At 52.3% G+C, this 14104-nt stretch overlaps 1 protein-coding gene across 1 annotated transcript; it reads left to right on the plus strand.

The window, feature by feature from the left end:
* The first annotated feature begins 230 nt into the window (after nucleotides 1–230).
* Nucleotides 231–14026, plus strand: CCDC22 (coiled-coil domain containing 22). Its single transcript, XM_049643840.1, has 17 exons — nucleotides 231–457; nucleotides 1546–1723; nucleotides 7049–7181; nucleotides 7956–8062; nucleotides 8206–8272; nucleotides 8381–8559; nucleotides 10107–10301; nucleotides 10844–10906; nucleotides 10991–11110; nucleotides 11664–11783; nucleotides 11880–11996; nucleotides 12104–12205; nucleotides 12291–12398; nucleotides 12676–12771; nucleotides 13018–13077; nucleotides 13157–13231; nucleotides 13668–14026. The coding sequence occupies exons 1-17, from the start codon at nucleotides 408–410 to the stop codon at nucleotides 13779–13781; spliced, it is 1884 nt and encodes a 627-aa protein (XP_049499797.1). The 5' UTR covers nucleotides 231–407; the 3' UTR covers nucleotides 13782–14026.
* The last annotated feature ends 78 nt before the right edge of the window (nucleotides 14027–14104 follow it).

The following is a 14104-nucleotide window of genomic DNA, read 5'->3' on the forward strand; positions in this document are numbered from 1 at the left end:
GCCGCCTTGAACGTACGTGTCAGGAAGCCGCTCTCAGGCTGGTCCCTTTTTTGAACAATGCGCGCGGGCACGCGCGTACAAAGGCACACACGCTCGCGCTCTCGCTCTCGCTCAAGGTATATTTCTTTGCCTCCTTGGAAGACCCCCCCCCCGCCCCCGGACTGCAAGCGGAAGAACTACAAGTCCCAGCAGCCATTGCACACTCAAGCCTACATACGCACCTTTGCACCAGGACGCCAGGCGTCCGGCGTGCGCCACACTCACTCTCGGAACTACACTTCCCGTCTGTCCCCGCGCAGCCTGTGACACTCCTTGGACCGAGAGTGCGGAGCGGGGTTTCTACAGCCGCGCCTCTCTTGCTCGGACCCGGCCCTGGACCCGGCCTCGGACTCGAACACGGCTCCATCATGGAGGAGGCGGACCGAATCCTCATCCATTCCCTTCGCCAGGCCGGCACGTAAGGACACAGCCCCCGCCCACCCCTAAATACCCACATCCGGGACTACAAAACTCTGGACCCAGTCACCCGGGAACCTTAAAACCCTGGACGTTGATATCCAGGGTTCCAACTTCCAGGACCCTAAGACACCCCTGGTCCCTTTCACAGACACATACGTGCGCGCGCGCGCGCACACACACACACACACACACACACGCAGGCACTGTGACATCAGGGGCTTCGCAAACCCTTTGACCCCGACGCTTGGTAAACACTAAACTCCAGGATCCAGACATCTCGAGACCTTAAAACCTTGGAACCTCAAGACCCAGTACCCTGAAATCTGTGGATCTTGACATCAATACCTTGGGACCCTGATACTGGGAAAATCTAAGCCACCTGTATTTTGAGTACCAGGGAATTTAAACACCCAGGACCCTGGCACTCAAAAACCCTGGGACTGGATACTTGGGAACCTTCAAACCCTGTTCCCCAACACCTGGGCTTTTTAAATTCCCAGATCCTAAAATCTGGCGATCTCAACACTTAGTGACCCTGACGCACAAGGACTTCTGTATTCGAGGCCCCTAAAACCCCAGGGTGCCAATATCTAGGGAGCCTGATGTCTAGATTGCTTGAAACTAGAAGGTCTTATTATCCAGGGATCTTGACATCTAGGGACCCTGACGTTTGGAAGTCCTGAAAACCCGGGACTCCCAATATCTAGTCTCAAAACTCCAGGAGCTCAATATCTAGGGGCCCTGACATGCAGGGAACATGATACCTGGGAATCCAGAAACCCAGAGAGCATGCCGCCTGGGTCCCTTGCCCTTCCCAGACCCCAGAAATTTAAGACTTTTAATCATAAGGAAATTTGAGATTTTTTTGAATTCAGATCCCTTCTGTCCACCATTAGGACCTAAGGACTTCCCCAGTTCTTAGTTTCCCAAATGGAAGTCGCAGTCACCAACACCTAGGACCTGTTTTAAATGTGGTCATCCTCCCTACTCCCACCTGATACTAAGGCTTCCAGAAGGCAGCAGGGCCCAGCATGATCCCCGTTTCCTGGCTACTTCCTACACTGAGCCTGCTCCCTTCTTTTTCAGGGCAGTTCCTCCAGATGTGCAGACCCTGCGAGCCTTCACCACTGAGTTGGTTGTAGAAGCTGTGGTCCGTTGTCTGCGTGTGATCAATCCTGCTGTGGGCTCTGGCCTCAGTCCCCTGCTGCCTCTGGCCATGTCCGCCCGGTTCCGCCTGGCCATGAGCCTGGCTCAGGCCTGCATGGTGAGTGCCCTCCTCCCAATACACACAGCCTCTTCCTTCCTCCTTCACAAAGTTACTAAGCTCCTTTGAAACTCTTGCCTTTCCTCTCTGCCACCTCCCCTGGTGGTTTAGTGTTCATTAGTGGTTAAGGATGTTGGGTCTATGGTCAAACCGTCCAAGTTGCTCAGGCCCTCACTATACTGCTTGTGAACTGTTTTACCGTAACCCTTCTGGGCTTCAGTTTCCTTTATTTGTGAAACTGAGATGATAAAAGTAGAGTCCTTATGGGCATTAAATGAGTTGATCTAGTTTGTGACGCTTAACACCAAGAGGCTCTGAGTAATGTCATTTCTCCTAGCTTGCTGGCTCTGTGACTTTGGGTTAGTCTCTTAATATCTTTGGGCTTCAGTTTCCTCACTTGCAAAATGGACGTAAGAATTGTACCCACCACATAGGGTTGCTATGAGCATTAAAAATGAGCTGATATGTAAAAAGCTGGATATAATAAGCTTTGTGCAAGTGGTTTTACTCTTCTTAGATAGGCCCGATCTGGCTGCTTGCATCCCAGCAACCTATGGCTTTTAATGAATGTAAACATGGCCAAACAGACCTAGTATATGGTGGTAGGGTGAAAATTTCCATTTAGCCTCTGGGGACAGGGTGGTCAAGTTTCTTGAGTTTGTACCTTGCTTACGTAGTGTCTATCTCTTAACAGTAGGCTGTGGGGCTCTGCCCTTCCCTTAGATCTCAGGTTCACTTTGCTCTTGGGGGTTCTCAGGTTCTTCTCTCTGGGGCCCTTGGTGCCCTCTCGAGCCCGGCAATCTATCCCCTGGCCTGGAGCTGTTTTCTCGAGGATGACACTTTTTAAGGGAGAAGTTCTGTTCTCTTAGACCAAGGACAGTACACAGTGATGTTGAGGAGGAGTTGGGGATCTGGCTTCCCCTGTTTCTCTATTCCTCTCTTCTGTTTGTGTGGACTCTCACTGGATCTGGTGTTGGCTTCCCTGCGCTTACACTCTCTCTAGTGTGGGGCAGAGAGTGTGGCCAAGAGGGACCCTCGATTGGCCCCAGAACCTCCGTTTGCCTGCAGTAGGCAGAAAAGGTCTCTTGTTTTTTTTTTTTTTTAAATGTTTATTTATTTTGAGATTGGAAGAGAGAGAGAAAGCAAGCCGAGGAACAGAGAGAGAGAGAGAGATGGAGGGAGAGAATCCCAAGCAGGACCCGTGCTGTCAGCACAGAGCCCGACATGGGGCTCGAACCCACAAACTGCGAGATCATGACCTGAGCCGAAATCAAGAGTCAGACGCTCAACTGACTGAGCCACCCAGGCGCCCCAGAAAAGGTCTCTTCTAACCCAGATGGATGCTTCCATGTTCGGCTGTCTGCCTCTTCGTGTGCCCCACGCCTGGAACCACTTTCTGCCACTCAGCCACCTCCATAGTTTGGTGTCTATCACTTCACACACCTGACTCCTGGAATGAGTTTCTATATCAGTCACAACTCTTTGATTGCAGGTGTCGGAAAGAACCCAAAATAAGGTAGCTTAAAAGCCAGTGGTTTTCACACTCTTTTGACTGTGACCTTATGTTGTGACCTAATACACACACATGCAGGTAATAATGATGTTTTCTGAGTGTATGCCCTGTGTTGGGCACTGTGGTGACATGATGTTAACTTACTTAATTCTTGCGACAACTTTCAGAAGTAGATACCATTGGTATTCCTTTTTTCAGATGAGGAAAGCAAAGCACCAAGAAGTTAAGTGATTTGCCTGAGGTCACAAGGTTGGGAAGAGGCAAAACTTGGATTTGGATCCAGGAAGTCTGCTTTCAGAGCCCATGCAGCTCCAGACCAACAGCAACTCTGGCAGAGAAAAAGGCTTTCTGGGCTGGTGTCTCAGTCCTCACCCAGAACCCTGATAGGGCCTCTGATCTCTTAAGGCAGACACATAGGGAAAGTACTATCAGCCCCATTTTACAGCTAGGAAACTTGAGTTTCCAAGTGGTTAAATAACTGGTCCAAGGCTTTATAGCCAGTAAGTAGCAGTTGATGGAGTTTAACTCTGATCTTTTTAAAATTTTTTTTTAACGTTTATTTTTCAGACAGAGAGAGACAGAGCATGAATGGGGGAGGGTCAGAGAGAGGGAGACACAGAATCTGAAACAGGCTCCAGGCTCTGAGCTGTAAGCACAGAGCCCGACGTGGGGCTGGAACTCACGGACCATGAGATCATGACCTGAGCCGAAGTCGGCCGCTTAACCGACTGAGCCACCCAGGCGCCCCAACTCCGATCTTTTTATACCAAAGCCTGGAAAATTATTTCTAAAATAAAAATAAAAATTTCTAAAAAATTATTGTTTTGAGTAGGTCATTTTATTAGACAGGGTCCAGTCTGGAGATAGAAACCCCAGCAGTAGTTGGAACAGGGAAATTTTGATATAAAGAATTGTTAACCAAGGGGCGCCTGGGTGGCTCGGTTGGTTAAGTGTCCGACTTCAGCTTGAGTCATGATCTCACGGTTTGTGGGTTTGAGCCCTGTGTCAGGCTGTGTGCTGACTCTTAGAGCCTGAAGCCTGCTTTGGATTCTGTGTCTCCCTCTGCCCCTCCCCTGCTCATTCTCTGTCTCTCTCTGTCTCTCAAAAATAAATAAACATTAAAAAAAAATTTTAAAGAAGTGTTAACCAAGTAAAAGGTGGTTAGCTATTGAAGGGGTAAAAGGGATCTCCAAGGTGTGACAGAAGGAACATGATACCTCGCCGAGGCTCCCATTCCAGACTGTTCACTCCATTACCCTGCCTGTCTGCTATAAGGGAGTTATTTGATTGGCTTCTTGTGTGTCTTTCTGGTTCTTCTTCTTTTTTTAATGCAGATATAAGCAAATGTGAATATACTTCTTTCCCCTTTCTTTTTCATTTCTTTCTTTCTTTTCGTATTAAAGAGATTTTAATTGCCCAGTTTCTGGTTATAAGCAATGGTTCATGACTCATACTAAAAGTCCTTTCCACCTAACTTAATAACTGTCTAAGGTACATAACAAACCATGAAGCAAGTCGAGAGCATATTTCTTTGAAATAGTCTAAAACACCTGTATCAGAAAGTGATCCACTCGGAGCATTTTATTTAACATGATCGGACAGCCTGTCCTTCCTTTTCATGGCATTTCATATTCTCCGTTTCCTGGTGGTTTTTCTCCCGAGAGCACATCTATATACTCTGCAGAGTCTGGAAGGGAAAAAGCAAAACCAAAAGCCTGCTTCCTGGTTTGAAGCTGGGGAGAAAAGGCCCTCTTATAACTGTGGGAGGGTCGACTTGAGGTCATCTTTGAACCACGTGAAGTTTTTTTTTCAGAGCCCTTCACTTTCCAGGTCTCTGCCCCTTTTTATTTCTTCTTTAGCAGCTTTTTCGTTAGTTTGGCTGTTGTGTTGAGGAAAGTCTCTATGAGTTACTGGTGCTACGTTGTAAATTAATCAAGTGTGTTGTTTTGTTAGACTTTGCCAAATTGCCCTCCCTGGGCTTTATTTAATTTTGGCCTTCCCAACAGCAGTGTAGGAGAGAGCACCTGTTTCTCCACAGCCTTGTCCACTGATTTTTGCTTGTTCAGTAGGTGAGGAATGGCATCTCAGTATAGTTTTTCTCCTCAGCTTTGTACTTTGACAAACTTTCAAATTTAAAGAAAAACAAAAGTGGAATGATAACCCTTGTATAACCCTTGTATACCCTTCTCCTAGTTTCCTATAGTGTTAACATTTTGCTCCATTCTTGTCTCTGTATATAGATGCACACACACACACACACACACACACACACACTTTTTTTTTGCTGAGCCATTTGAAAGTGGCAGACAGCATGACACTAAAATTTTCAGCATGCCTCTCCTAAGTAGAAGGATATTTGCCAGCATAACCACAATGTTGTGATCACACCCATGAAATGTAATATTGATAGTATATATTAGTATTGACAGTATATATTAGAATACCAGTATCTAATACCTAGTGCGTGGCCAAATATCCCCTGTTGTCCCCAAAAATATCCTTTGTAGCGTTTTTTTTTTTTTTCTTAAAAACCTGTAGAATCTAATCGAGGATCACACATTTTATTTCACTGTTGCGTCTCTAATCAGACACATCCTACAGTCCTCCCTTGTTTTTGTTTCTTTGTTTCTTTTGTGATGAGGAATGTTTCTGAAGAGTCTAGGCCAGCTGTTGGATGGAATGCCCTATGATTTGAGTTGGTCAGAGTGTTTTCTTATGATTAGATGCAGGTTTTGGGCAGGAACACTGCCAGAGCAATGGGGGCTCCCTCCCAGCGTGCACCTGGAGAAGAGAACGTCAGGTGGTCCCGGGTCGGTGATGCTTGTGTGAGATCTCTCAATGTGCTTTCAGTTTGCGCCTTTCTTATAAGCAAGGTTGGATATATTTGCCTATGTTTAAGGGCCATTTTCATTTCTTTTTCTGTGAGCTGCCTGTTCCTATCTTTTGCCGACTTTTCTCTTGTATTACCAGTCTTTTATTGCTTTAGTTTTTTTTTTTTTTTTGAGATTTATGTATAGAGAGAAAGCATGAGTCAGGGAGAGGGGCAGAGGGAAAGGGAGGGAGAATCCCAAGCAGAGCCCGATGTGGGGCTCGATGCCATGACCCGGGGATCATGACCTGAGCCAAAATCAAGAGTCAGATGCTCAACCCACTGAACCACCCAGGCCCCTGCTTGTTTACTCTTAATATACTAGGTTGATTTACTCTTTGTGTGTGATAGGAACTCCAAATATTTTTTTTCCATCTTGTCATCACTGTTTGACTTTGGTAATTATATTCTTTAAAATTTTTGTTTCAGACACAAGGGTGGTTCAGTTGGTTAAATGTCTGACTCTTGATTTCAGCTCAGGTCATGAACTTGTGATTCGTGAGTTCGAGCTCCTCATCAGGCTCTGCACCGGCAGCAAGGAGCCTTCTTGGGATTTTCTTTCGCCCTCTCTCTGTCTTCCCCTCCCCTGCTCTTGTTCTCTCTCTTTCCTTCCCTCTCTCTCTTTCTCTCTCAAAAACAAATAAATAAACATTAAAAAATTTTGTTTCTTTTCATGTATTCAGAAATATTCATTTTCTCTTTTATGGCCTCTGGATTTTGGCTCATAGTTAGGCCAGAGCTTTAATCTTATTTCTTGCTCTCTGTAGCATTGACTATAATCACTTTGTGGCTTCCCCCGGAGGTCTGGAAGCCTTGGGGAGCCAAGGGGAAGTTCAGAGAGTAGTGGTTGGTGAGAGAGTGGGAGCGTTTGTGGTCTAGGCCCAGGGCTCCCAGGGCAGGAGGATTCTGGCTGCCTAATAGAGGCTACCTCCCCAACCCCCAGGACCTGGGCTATCCGCTGGAGCTTGGCTATCAGAACTTCCTCTACCCCAGTGAGCCTGATCTCCGGGATCTACTTCTCTTCTTGGCTGAGCGTCTGCCCTCCGATGCCTCTGAGGATGCAGATCAGCCTGCAGGTATGGGCTGCCCAGGGCATGGTGGGGTGAAGGAGAGTGTGGCGGAGGGGCTGAGAGAGGTGGAGGTGGTAAAAAGGTTGGGGGTGTGTGTGGGATGTGTCTTTGGGAGAGCTGGGTAGGAGAGGGAGATTGGGGCTGGGGGAGGGGAGGCAGTGCAGGGGGAAGGGGGTCTGGGCTTGGGCTGCCCCAGGTGGGGAGTTTGTTCTGGGAGGGTCCTCTCTGCCTCACCTCCTCCTTGCTCCCCCCCCCCTCACCCCCGCCAACCACATGGGCCTCCTTGGTGCTTCTCAGCCACTCCAGGCATCAGGGCCTTTGTATTTGCCAAATTATTCTTCCCCTGGATATCCTCCTGGTTCACCCCCTTACCTTTTAGAGGTTTTGTTCACATGTCCCTTTGGGGAGGCCCTCCTCAGACTGCCTTGTTTAAAATGACATGCTCCTCTCCGCAGTTTTTACCCTCCTCTTGGATCACCATCCGACAGTTTTCTGTATCGTACTCATGACCTTCGTCATGTTCTCTTCTACCAGCATGCTGGTTCCATGAGGGCAGGGATGTTTATCAGCTTGTTCACCGAAGGATCCCAAGAGTCTAGAACAGTGACTGATCCATAGTAGGTGCTCAGTAAGTGTTGAATGGCCAAGTGTGAGAACCATAGCTAGACAGATCTGCATCTCTGGGACGGGGTCCCAGAGCCACGGCTGCTTTCCTGGCATATGCATTTTTGGAACTGTGGCACTGTCACCTGATTGATACTCCTTCCCCACTCTTCATAGGTGACTCAGCTATCCTTCTCCGGGCCATCGGGAGCCAAATCCGGGACCAGCTGGCCCTGCCCTGGGTCCCTCCCCTCCTTCGCACTCCCAAGCTACAGCACCTCCAGGTGGGACCCCCCCCCAACTTATATCGATGTTGCTCATCCCTAGCTTGCCCCCCCACCCCAGGGGGCTCAGGTTTTTGACCCCCCTCCCACCAGTGCCCCTATTACAGTTCATCATGGAGGCTCTGATTCTGCTTTCCCACCAGGGCTCTGCCTCCCAGAAGCCTTTCCACACTACCAGGCTGGCCATGTCTGAGTTGAGTTCCAGAGGAGGTAAGTGTGAAGCTGCAGAGAGGGGCTGGAGAGAAGGGTAAAGGTGGGCCTGACCCTATGGCCAGGCGGCCAGGCAGGAGGGCTAGCTGACTCTGTTCCTGCCTCCAGAGTCCCGGGAGTTCCAGGCGAGTCCTCTGCTGCTACCAGCCCCCACCCAGGTGCCCCAGCCCACTGGGAGGGTGGCCTCACTCCTCGAATGCCATGCCATCCAGCTCTGCCAGCACATGGGCCAGGACCACCCTGGGGATGAGGACTGGGTCCACCGGGCACCACGCCATCCCACCCAGGTACTGCCCGACGCTTGGCTCCCAACTGCCAGGGCTCCTGCTCATGGCTGCTTCCTGCTGCTCCCATCTCAGCTTCCCTTGGTCCTCTGCCCCCTCCTTTCCCCACTTTGTCCTTCATCATCCCCCCTCTGCATGCATGCACCTCCCTGGCTCCTCCCCTGAGAGAACACCGGAGCCAGAAAGACTGTGGGCCTCAGACAAGTCAGTATCCCTCCCCAGAGCCTTGGTTTCCAATTCTGAGATACAGGAGCTGATAGTACCCCCCCCCCCAGCTCAGGCTAGTGCTTGACTGAACCACGTGTAGGCTCCCAGCAACCAGAATGGTCAGGACTTGACTCCTTCCTTCCTGTTTCTACTACCTTTTTCCCACCCCCGAGTGTCTCATTCTTTCTCTGTCTCTGCCACTGTCACCAATACTCATTTTTTTCTGTCCCTAGATCTCTGCACTGTCTCTTCTGGTCACTGCTTTTCTTGTTCTGTGGCTTTGCTGCCCCTCCTTCCCACCCTTCTGTCTGTCTCCTCATGTCTGTACTGCGTCTCTCCCCTTCCCGTCTGTTCACCTCTGTAACTGTCTGTTCTGTTTGCCCCCTGCCTCCCCCACTGCCACTTGTTCCATCTTTACTTCTGTCCATCTTTTTTAAACTTACAGAGATTTTCGAACACAGAAATAGAATATTGTAATGAATCTTATGGAGCTGTAATCCACCTTCAACTATAAGCGTCTCACCAATCTTTCTTCATCTGTTCTCCCCCGATTTTTTTCACTATTATTTTAAGAAAATGTTTATTTATTTTGAGAGAGTGAGTGAGAGCATGGGTGCAGGGCAGAGAGAGAGAGAGAGAGAGAGAGAGAGAGAGAAAGAATATATCCCAAGCAGGTCCACACTCAGTGCAGAGCCCGACACAGGGCTCGATCTCATGACCAGGAGATCACGATCTGAGCTGATATCAAGAGTCAGTCGCTTAACTGACTGAGCCACCCAGGTGCCCCCTTTCAGTATTATTTTAAAGCAAATCCCAGTATTCATGCCATTTCAACTCTAAATACTGAAGTATACATCTCTTAACTCATAAGGGCATTCACTTTTTAAAGTAACCACTGGGTCTTTTTCACACTGAGTAACATTAACAATAATCTTTTAATACTGTCACTGAGTTTGTAATCAGATTTCCTCAGTTGTCTCAAAACTACCTCTGTCCCCCGCCCCATTCCACTCTGCGTCTACCTGCTTCTCTGCCTAGCACCTTTGGCTCTCTGTCTCTGCTTTGTCCCCACATACCCTTTAATGTTCCTCTCTTATTTGGGAGCTACTGATTTGCTCCTCTGGTGTGGAGAGAAGCGTGGCTGTGAGGAGGGGACCCTGTCCTTGGGGAGCTCCCAGACCGGTGGGTCAGGAGAGGGGGACTGGGCCCCCTCGGTGGGAGAGGCTATTGGGTGGCCATGACTGGTTGGTAGCACTTTGTCAGGCAGCTCCCTGGAGGAGACAGGGCCTTGGGTGCCTAGTGGGCCTCTACGCCCTCCTGTCTGCCCTGCCATCTGTTTCCAGGAGGACACATGGGCTCAGCGGCAGCGGCTACAGAAGCACCTGGCTGAGCATCTGCGCCACACCTGGGGCCGGCCAGGGGCCCCTCCACAAGCCCGAGACCTGGGGGAGCTGCTGCAGGCCTGGGGTGCTGGAGCCAGGACTGGTGCTTCCAAGGGCTCCCGCTTCACACACTCAGAGAAGTTCACCTTCCATCCCGTGAGTGTGTCTCAATGGACACCGGCGTGCTGACGGGGCCGAGGCAGGCTCACAGGGTTGCTCTGTGTACAGACAGCACACTTTGTCCACACAGGTTTCTGTGTTCCCACTGGGCATGCCCTCTCCACACTGGGGTGGATACCCAGAGGCGTCCCCTGGGTTCTCAGGGGCTTCAGTGGAGAGAGGGTGGAGGGCAGGAGACCATGTAAGGGTGTAGGAGTGCTCCTTGTGCAACTCCCGGCTTCCCCCAGACAGTCTCCTCTGGAGATATCTTCTGTCCTTTACCCAGAAGGGTGCTGATCCTTCTCATGGGCAGGTGGGCAGGAGCTGTCAGGGTCAGGGAGGTTTCTTTATGAGCAAATGCTTCTAGCCTGTGGTCTCAGAGAGTGCCTGGGTCCTTATACACTCAGTCTGACAGCTGTCAGTGGTTGAGTGGACATGAGGATGGTGCAGGGAGGGCACTTGGAGGGGGTGCTAAGGCTGGGCTGGGAGGGGCAGGGCCTTTCCTCAACAGTCAGGATACTCCCTTCTCACTCCCCCAGGAGCCTGAGGCCCAGGCAGCCCAGGTGTCTGATGTGCCGGCCACCTCCCAGCGGCCTGAACAGGTAAGCAGAGCAGTGGCGGGCGTTCTGGGCCCTTGCCTGCCTGCTGGGCCCGACACCCCCATCCAATTGACCTGTGCCTCCCAGGACACACGGGCAGCTCAAGAGCAGGAGCTGGAGTCTCTTCGGGAACAACTGGATGGAGTGAAGCATAACATTGAAGAGGTTGAAGCCGACATGAAGACCCTGGGAATCAGCCTCGTGCAGGTGGGAGGTGGGGGTGGGTCACAGTGGGGCCTAGAGGGCCTAGAGGGACTTGAAGGGGCTGAGAGGACTTTGTAGGGGTCTGCAGATGTTAGAAGGGTTCACAGGCGACCTTGGGGACCTGTGGGCTCTTGATGATTCAGGAAAACCAGTGGGGGTGAGAGAGGGATGTAGGGTTGGGGGGTTGGACCTATGGGGTTGGGTCACCTGTGGGCATCAGTCAGGCCATGTGTGTGTCTATGAGAATCAGGAGGGGTGCGAGCATCTGTGGGCATCTGTGTGGGCATGACGGATCTGTGTGGGCAGGGGCTGGTGGGCCTTGTCAGGGTTCCTGGGGGTCATTGTGGATGTGGAGGGGTCACAGGGGACTATGGGTGTCTCTCACCGCTTGTAGGTTTCTGTGGCAATCAGGACAGGCCAGGGGGCCAATAGAGGGTAGAGGGATGTGTTGTCATCTGTGGGGGCTCAGGCTAGGCTAGGGCTTTCCAGGCTCAGTGGGGGATGTAGTGTGTGGCTGGGCTCCTGCAATGACGGCAGTGGGGGTCACGGGTGCCAGGTGGAGACCGAGTGTCGGCAGAGCGAGCTGAGCACAGCGGAGCGTGAGCAGGCCCTGCGCTTGAAGAGCCGGGCTGTGGAGCTGCTGCCTGACGGTGCTGCCAACCTCGCCAAGCTGCAGGTGGGGCTGGTGCCATGGCTGGGTGGGAGGGTTGGAGTCGGAAGGGTCCAGCCTGTGTGACGGGTATCCCCTACCACCACCCCCACCCCCACCTAGCTCGTGGTAGAGAGTAGTGCCCAGCGGGTGATCCACTTGGCGGGTCAGTGGGAAAAGCACCGGGTCCCTCTCCTGGCTGAGTACCGCCAACTCCGAAAGCTCCAGGACTGCAGAGAGGTAGGTTGTGGGGTCCTGGGCTGTATGTGGGGGGCAGGTTCAGTCCCTCCCTAGGGGGCCATCCCTGTGCTCTGCTCACTGTCCCTCTGCCCATGGGGTCCTGGCAGCTGGAATCTTCTCGACGGCTGGCAGAGATCCAGGAGCTGCACCAGAGTGTTCGGGCAGCTGCCGAAGAGGCCCGCAGGAAGGAGGAGGTCTATAAGCAGCTGGTAAGGCCTGCATGGGGAGCCCTGGGTGGTTCGGAGTGGGTGGGGGTGGGGGTCCCAGGGGAATGCCTGCTGTGTCCCCACCTAGGTATCAGAGCTGGAGACCCTGCCTCGAGACGTGTCCCGGCTGGCCTATACCCAGCGCATCTTGGAGATTGTGGGCAACATCCGAAAGCAGAAGGAAGAGATCACTAAGGTGCACCATCATGGCTGTGGGGGGTTGGGGCACACGGGCAGGCACGCCCAAGGGGCAGATGTGTGTAGCATGGCCACATGGACACCCCACTCCCTCCGAAAGGCAGAGCTGTGTAGCCATACCCCAACACAGAGCGGTCCTACCCAGTCCACTCCAGCCACACCCGATGCAGTGACTCACACCCTGTCTGGATGTGAGAGCATGCGCACGAATGCCCTCAGCTGGCCTGCTAGTCTGTGCCAGACATGGGCTTATTGGCTACACTGCTCTTCACCAGATCTTATCGGACACAAAGGAACTTCAGAAGGAAATCAACTCCTTGTCTGGGAAGCTGGACCGGACATTTGCAGTGACTGATGAGCTTGTTTTCAAGGTGTGGGACAGGCTGGGCCAGGTGGAGGGGTGGGGGGCGGTGCTAGGCTACTGCCTGCCTGTCTGCTCACAGGTTGGCTTGGGCCTAGGCCCTGTGTGAGCCTTGTAGGTACACTGCTGCTTGGGCCTGGCTGTGCGCCATGGAGGATGAAGTCAGGGGAGTGGGAGAGGGTGGCCTTGTGGGGTCCTGGAGGTGGTAGATGTGGGGAGCGTGGGGGAGGCCCACTGATCCCTTTTGTCCGGTCAGGATGCCAAGAAGGATGATGCCGTTCGGAAGGCATACAAGTATCTAGCTGCTTTGCACGAGGTGAGTGGAGAAGCGTGCCTGGGGCTGCCTGGGGTGGGGCATGGCTGGGGTGCAAGCCTTCTGCTCCTGCCGTCCCCAGAACTGCAGCCAGCTCATCCAGACCATCGAGGACACAGGCACAATCATGCGGGAGGTTCGAGACCTTGAGGAGCAGGTGAGGCTTGGGGTAGGAGGGGAAACCAAGGCAGGCCAGTGGACAGCTGCTTGGTTAACATCACGAGAGGCTGTGGGACCGGACACAGCCTGTGGCTGGACTCTCAGCCTTGCCCCTTAGTAGCTGTGTGTATGTGAGCTGGCATAGGCCGGTGGCCTTCTCTGAGCCCCAGTTTCCACCCCAAAGGTCTTCACACCTGCCTCCCAGGGCTTCAGCTTGAGTATGCGGTGGCTAATCCTGCCATATAGCAAATGATGCTTTAGGTGAACAGATGACACGTGCAGAGGCCTGTCGGTGGGACACAGCAGGCTATTGTTGGAGGAGGGTGGGGGGAGCACGGGAGGGGCCTTGAGTGGCCTCCATGGAGGCAGGGTGGCTAACAGGAGCTGGGAAGGGGGCCAGGCCCACTGAAGGGATGTGATTCGCGTTGCCTTAGATCGAGACGGAGATGGGAAAGAAGACCCTCAGCAACCTGGAGAAGATCCGCGAGGACTACCGAGCCCTTCGCCAGGAGAACGCTGGCCTCCTGGGGCGGGTCCGTGAGGCCTGAGGAACCCCCAGCACAGGTCTCCTCCTGGCCTTAGGCAGGGATTTGGGATGTTGGGGGCCATGGCCAAGTGCTTGCCCTAGCCATTCCCTCTGTTGGCTGTGCAATTCCTCCTGCTATGGCCTTGGCTCCAGACCCCTGCCCACCTGACCCCAACCCTTATCTGGGGTGATCGTCCAGAGTGTGGGAATTTGGCTACAGTTTATTGGGGTTAGGGCCTTGGATCCTGAATAAATGAGGGACTCTGACTGCAGTCTAAGCTGAGGCATGGATGGGGACGTAAGGCACAGAACGGGGGAGGTGGGGTGGGTGACAGGAGAGGCATG

The sequence above is a fragment of the Panthera uncia genome, chromosome X (genome assembly GCF_023721935.1).
Source record: "Panthera uncia isolate 11264 chromosome X, Puncia_PCG_1.0, whole genome shotgun sequence".
Lineage (NCBI taxonomy): Eukaryota > Metazoa > Chordata > Mammalia > Carnivora > Felidae > Panthera > Panthera uncia.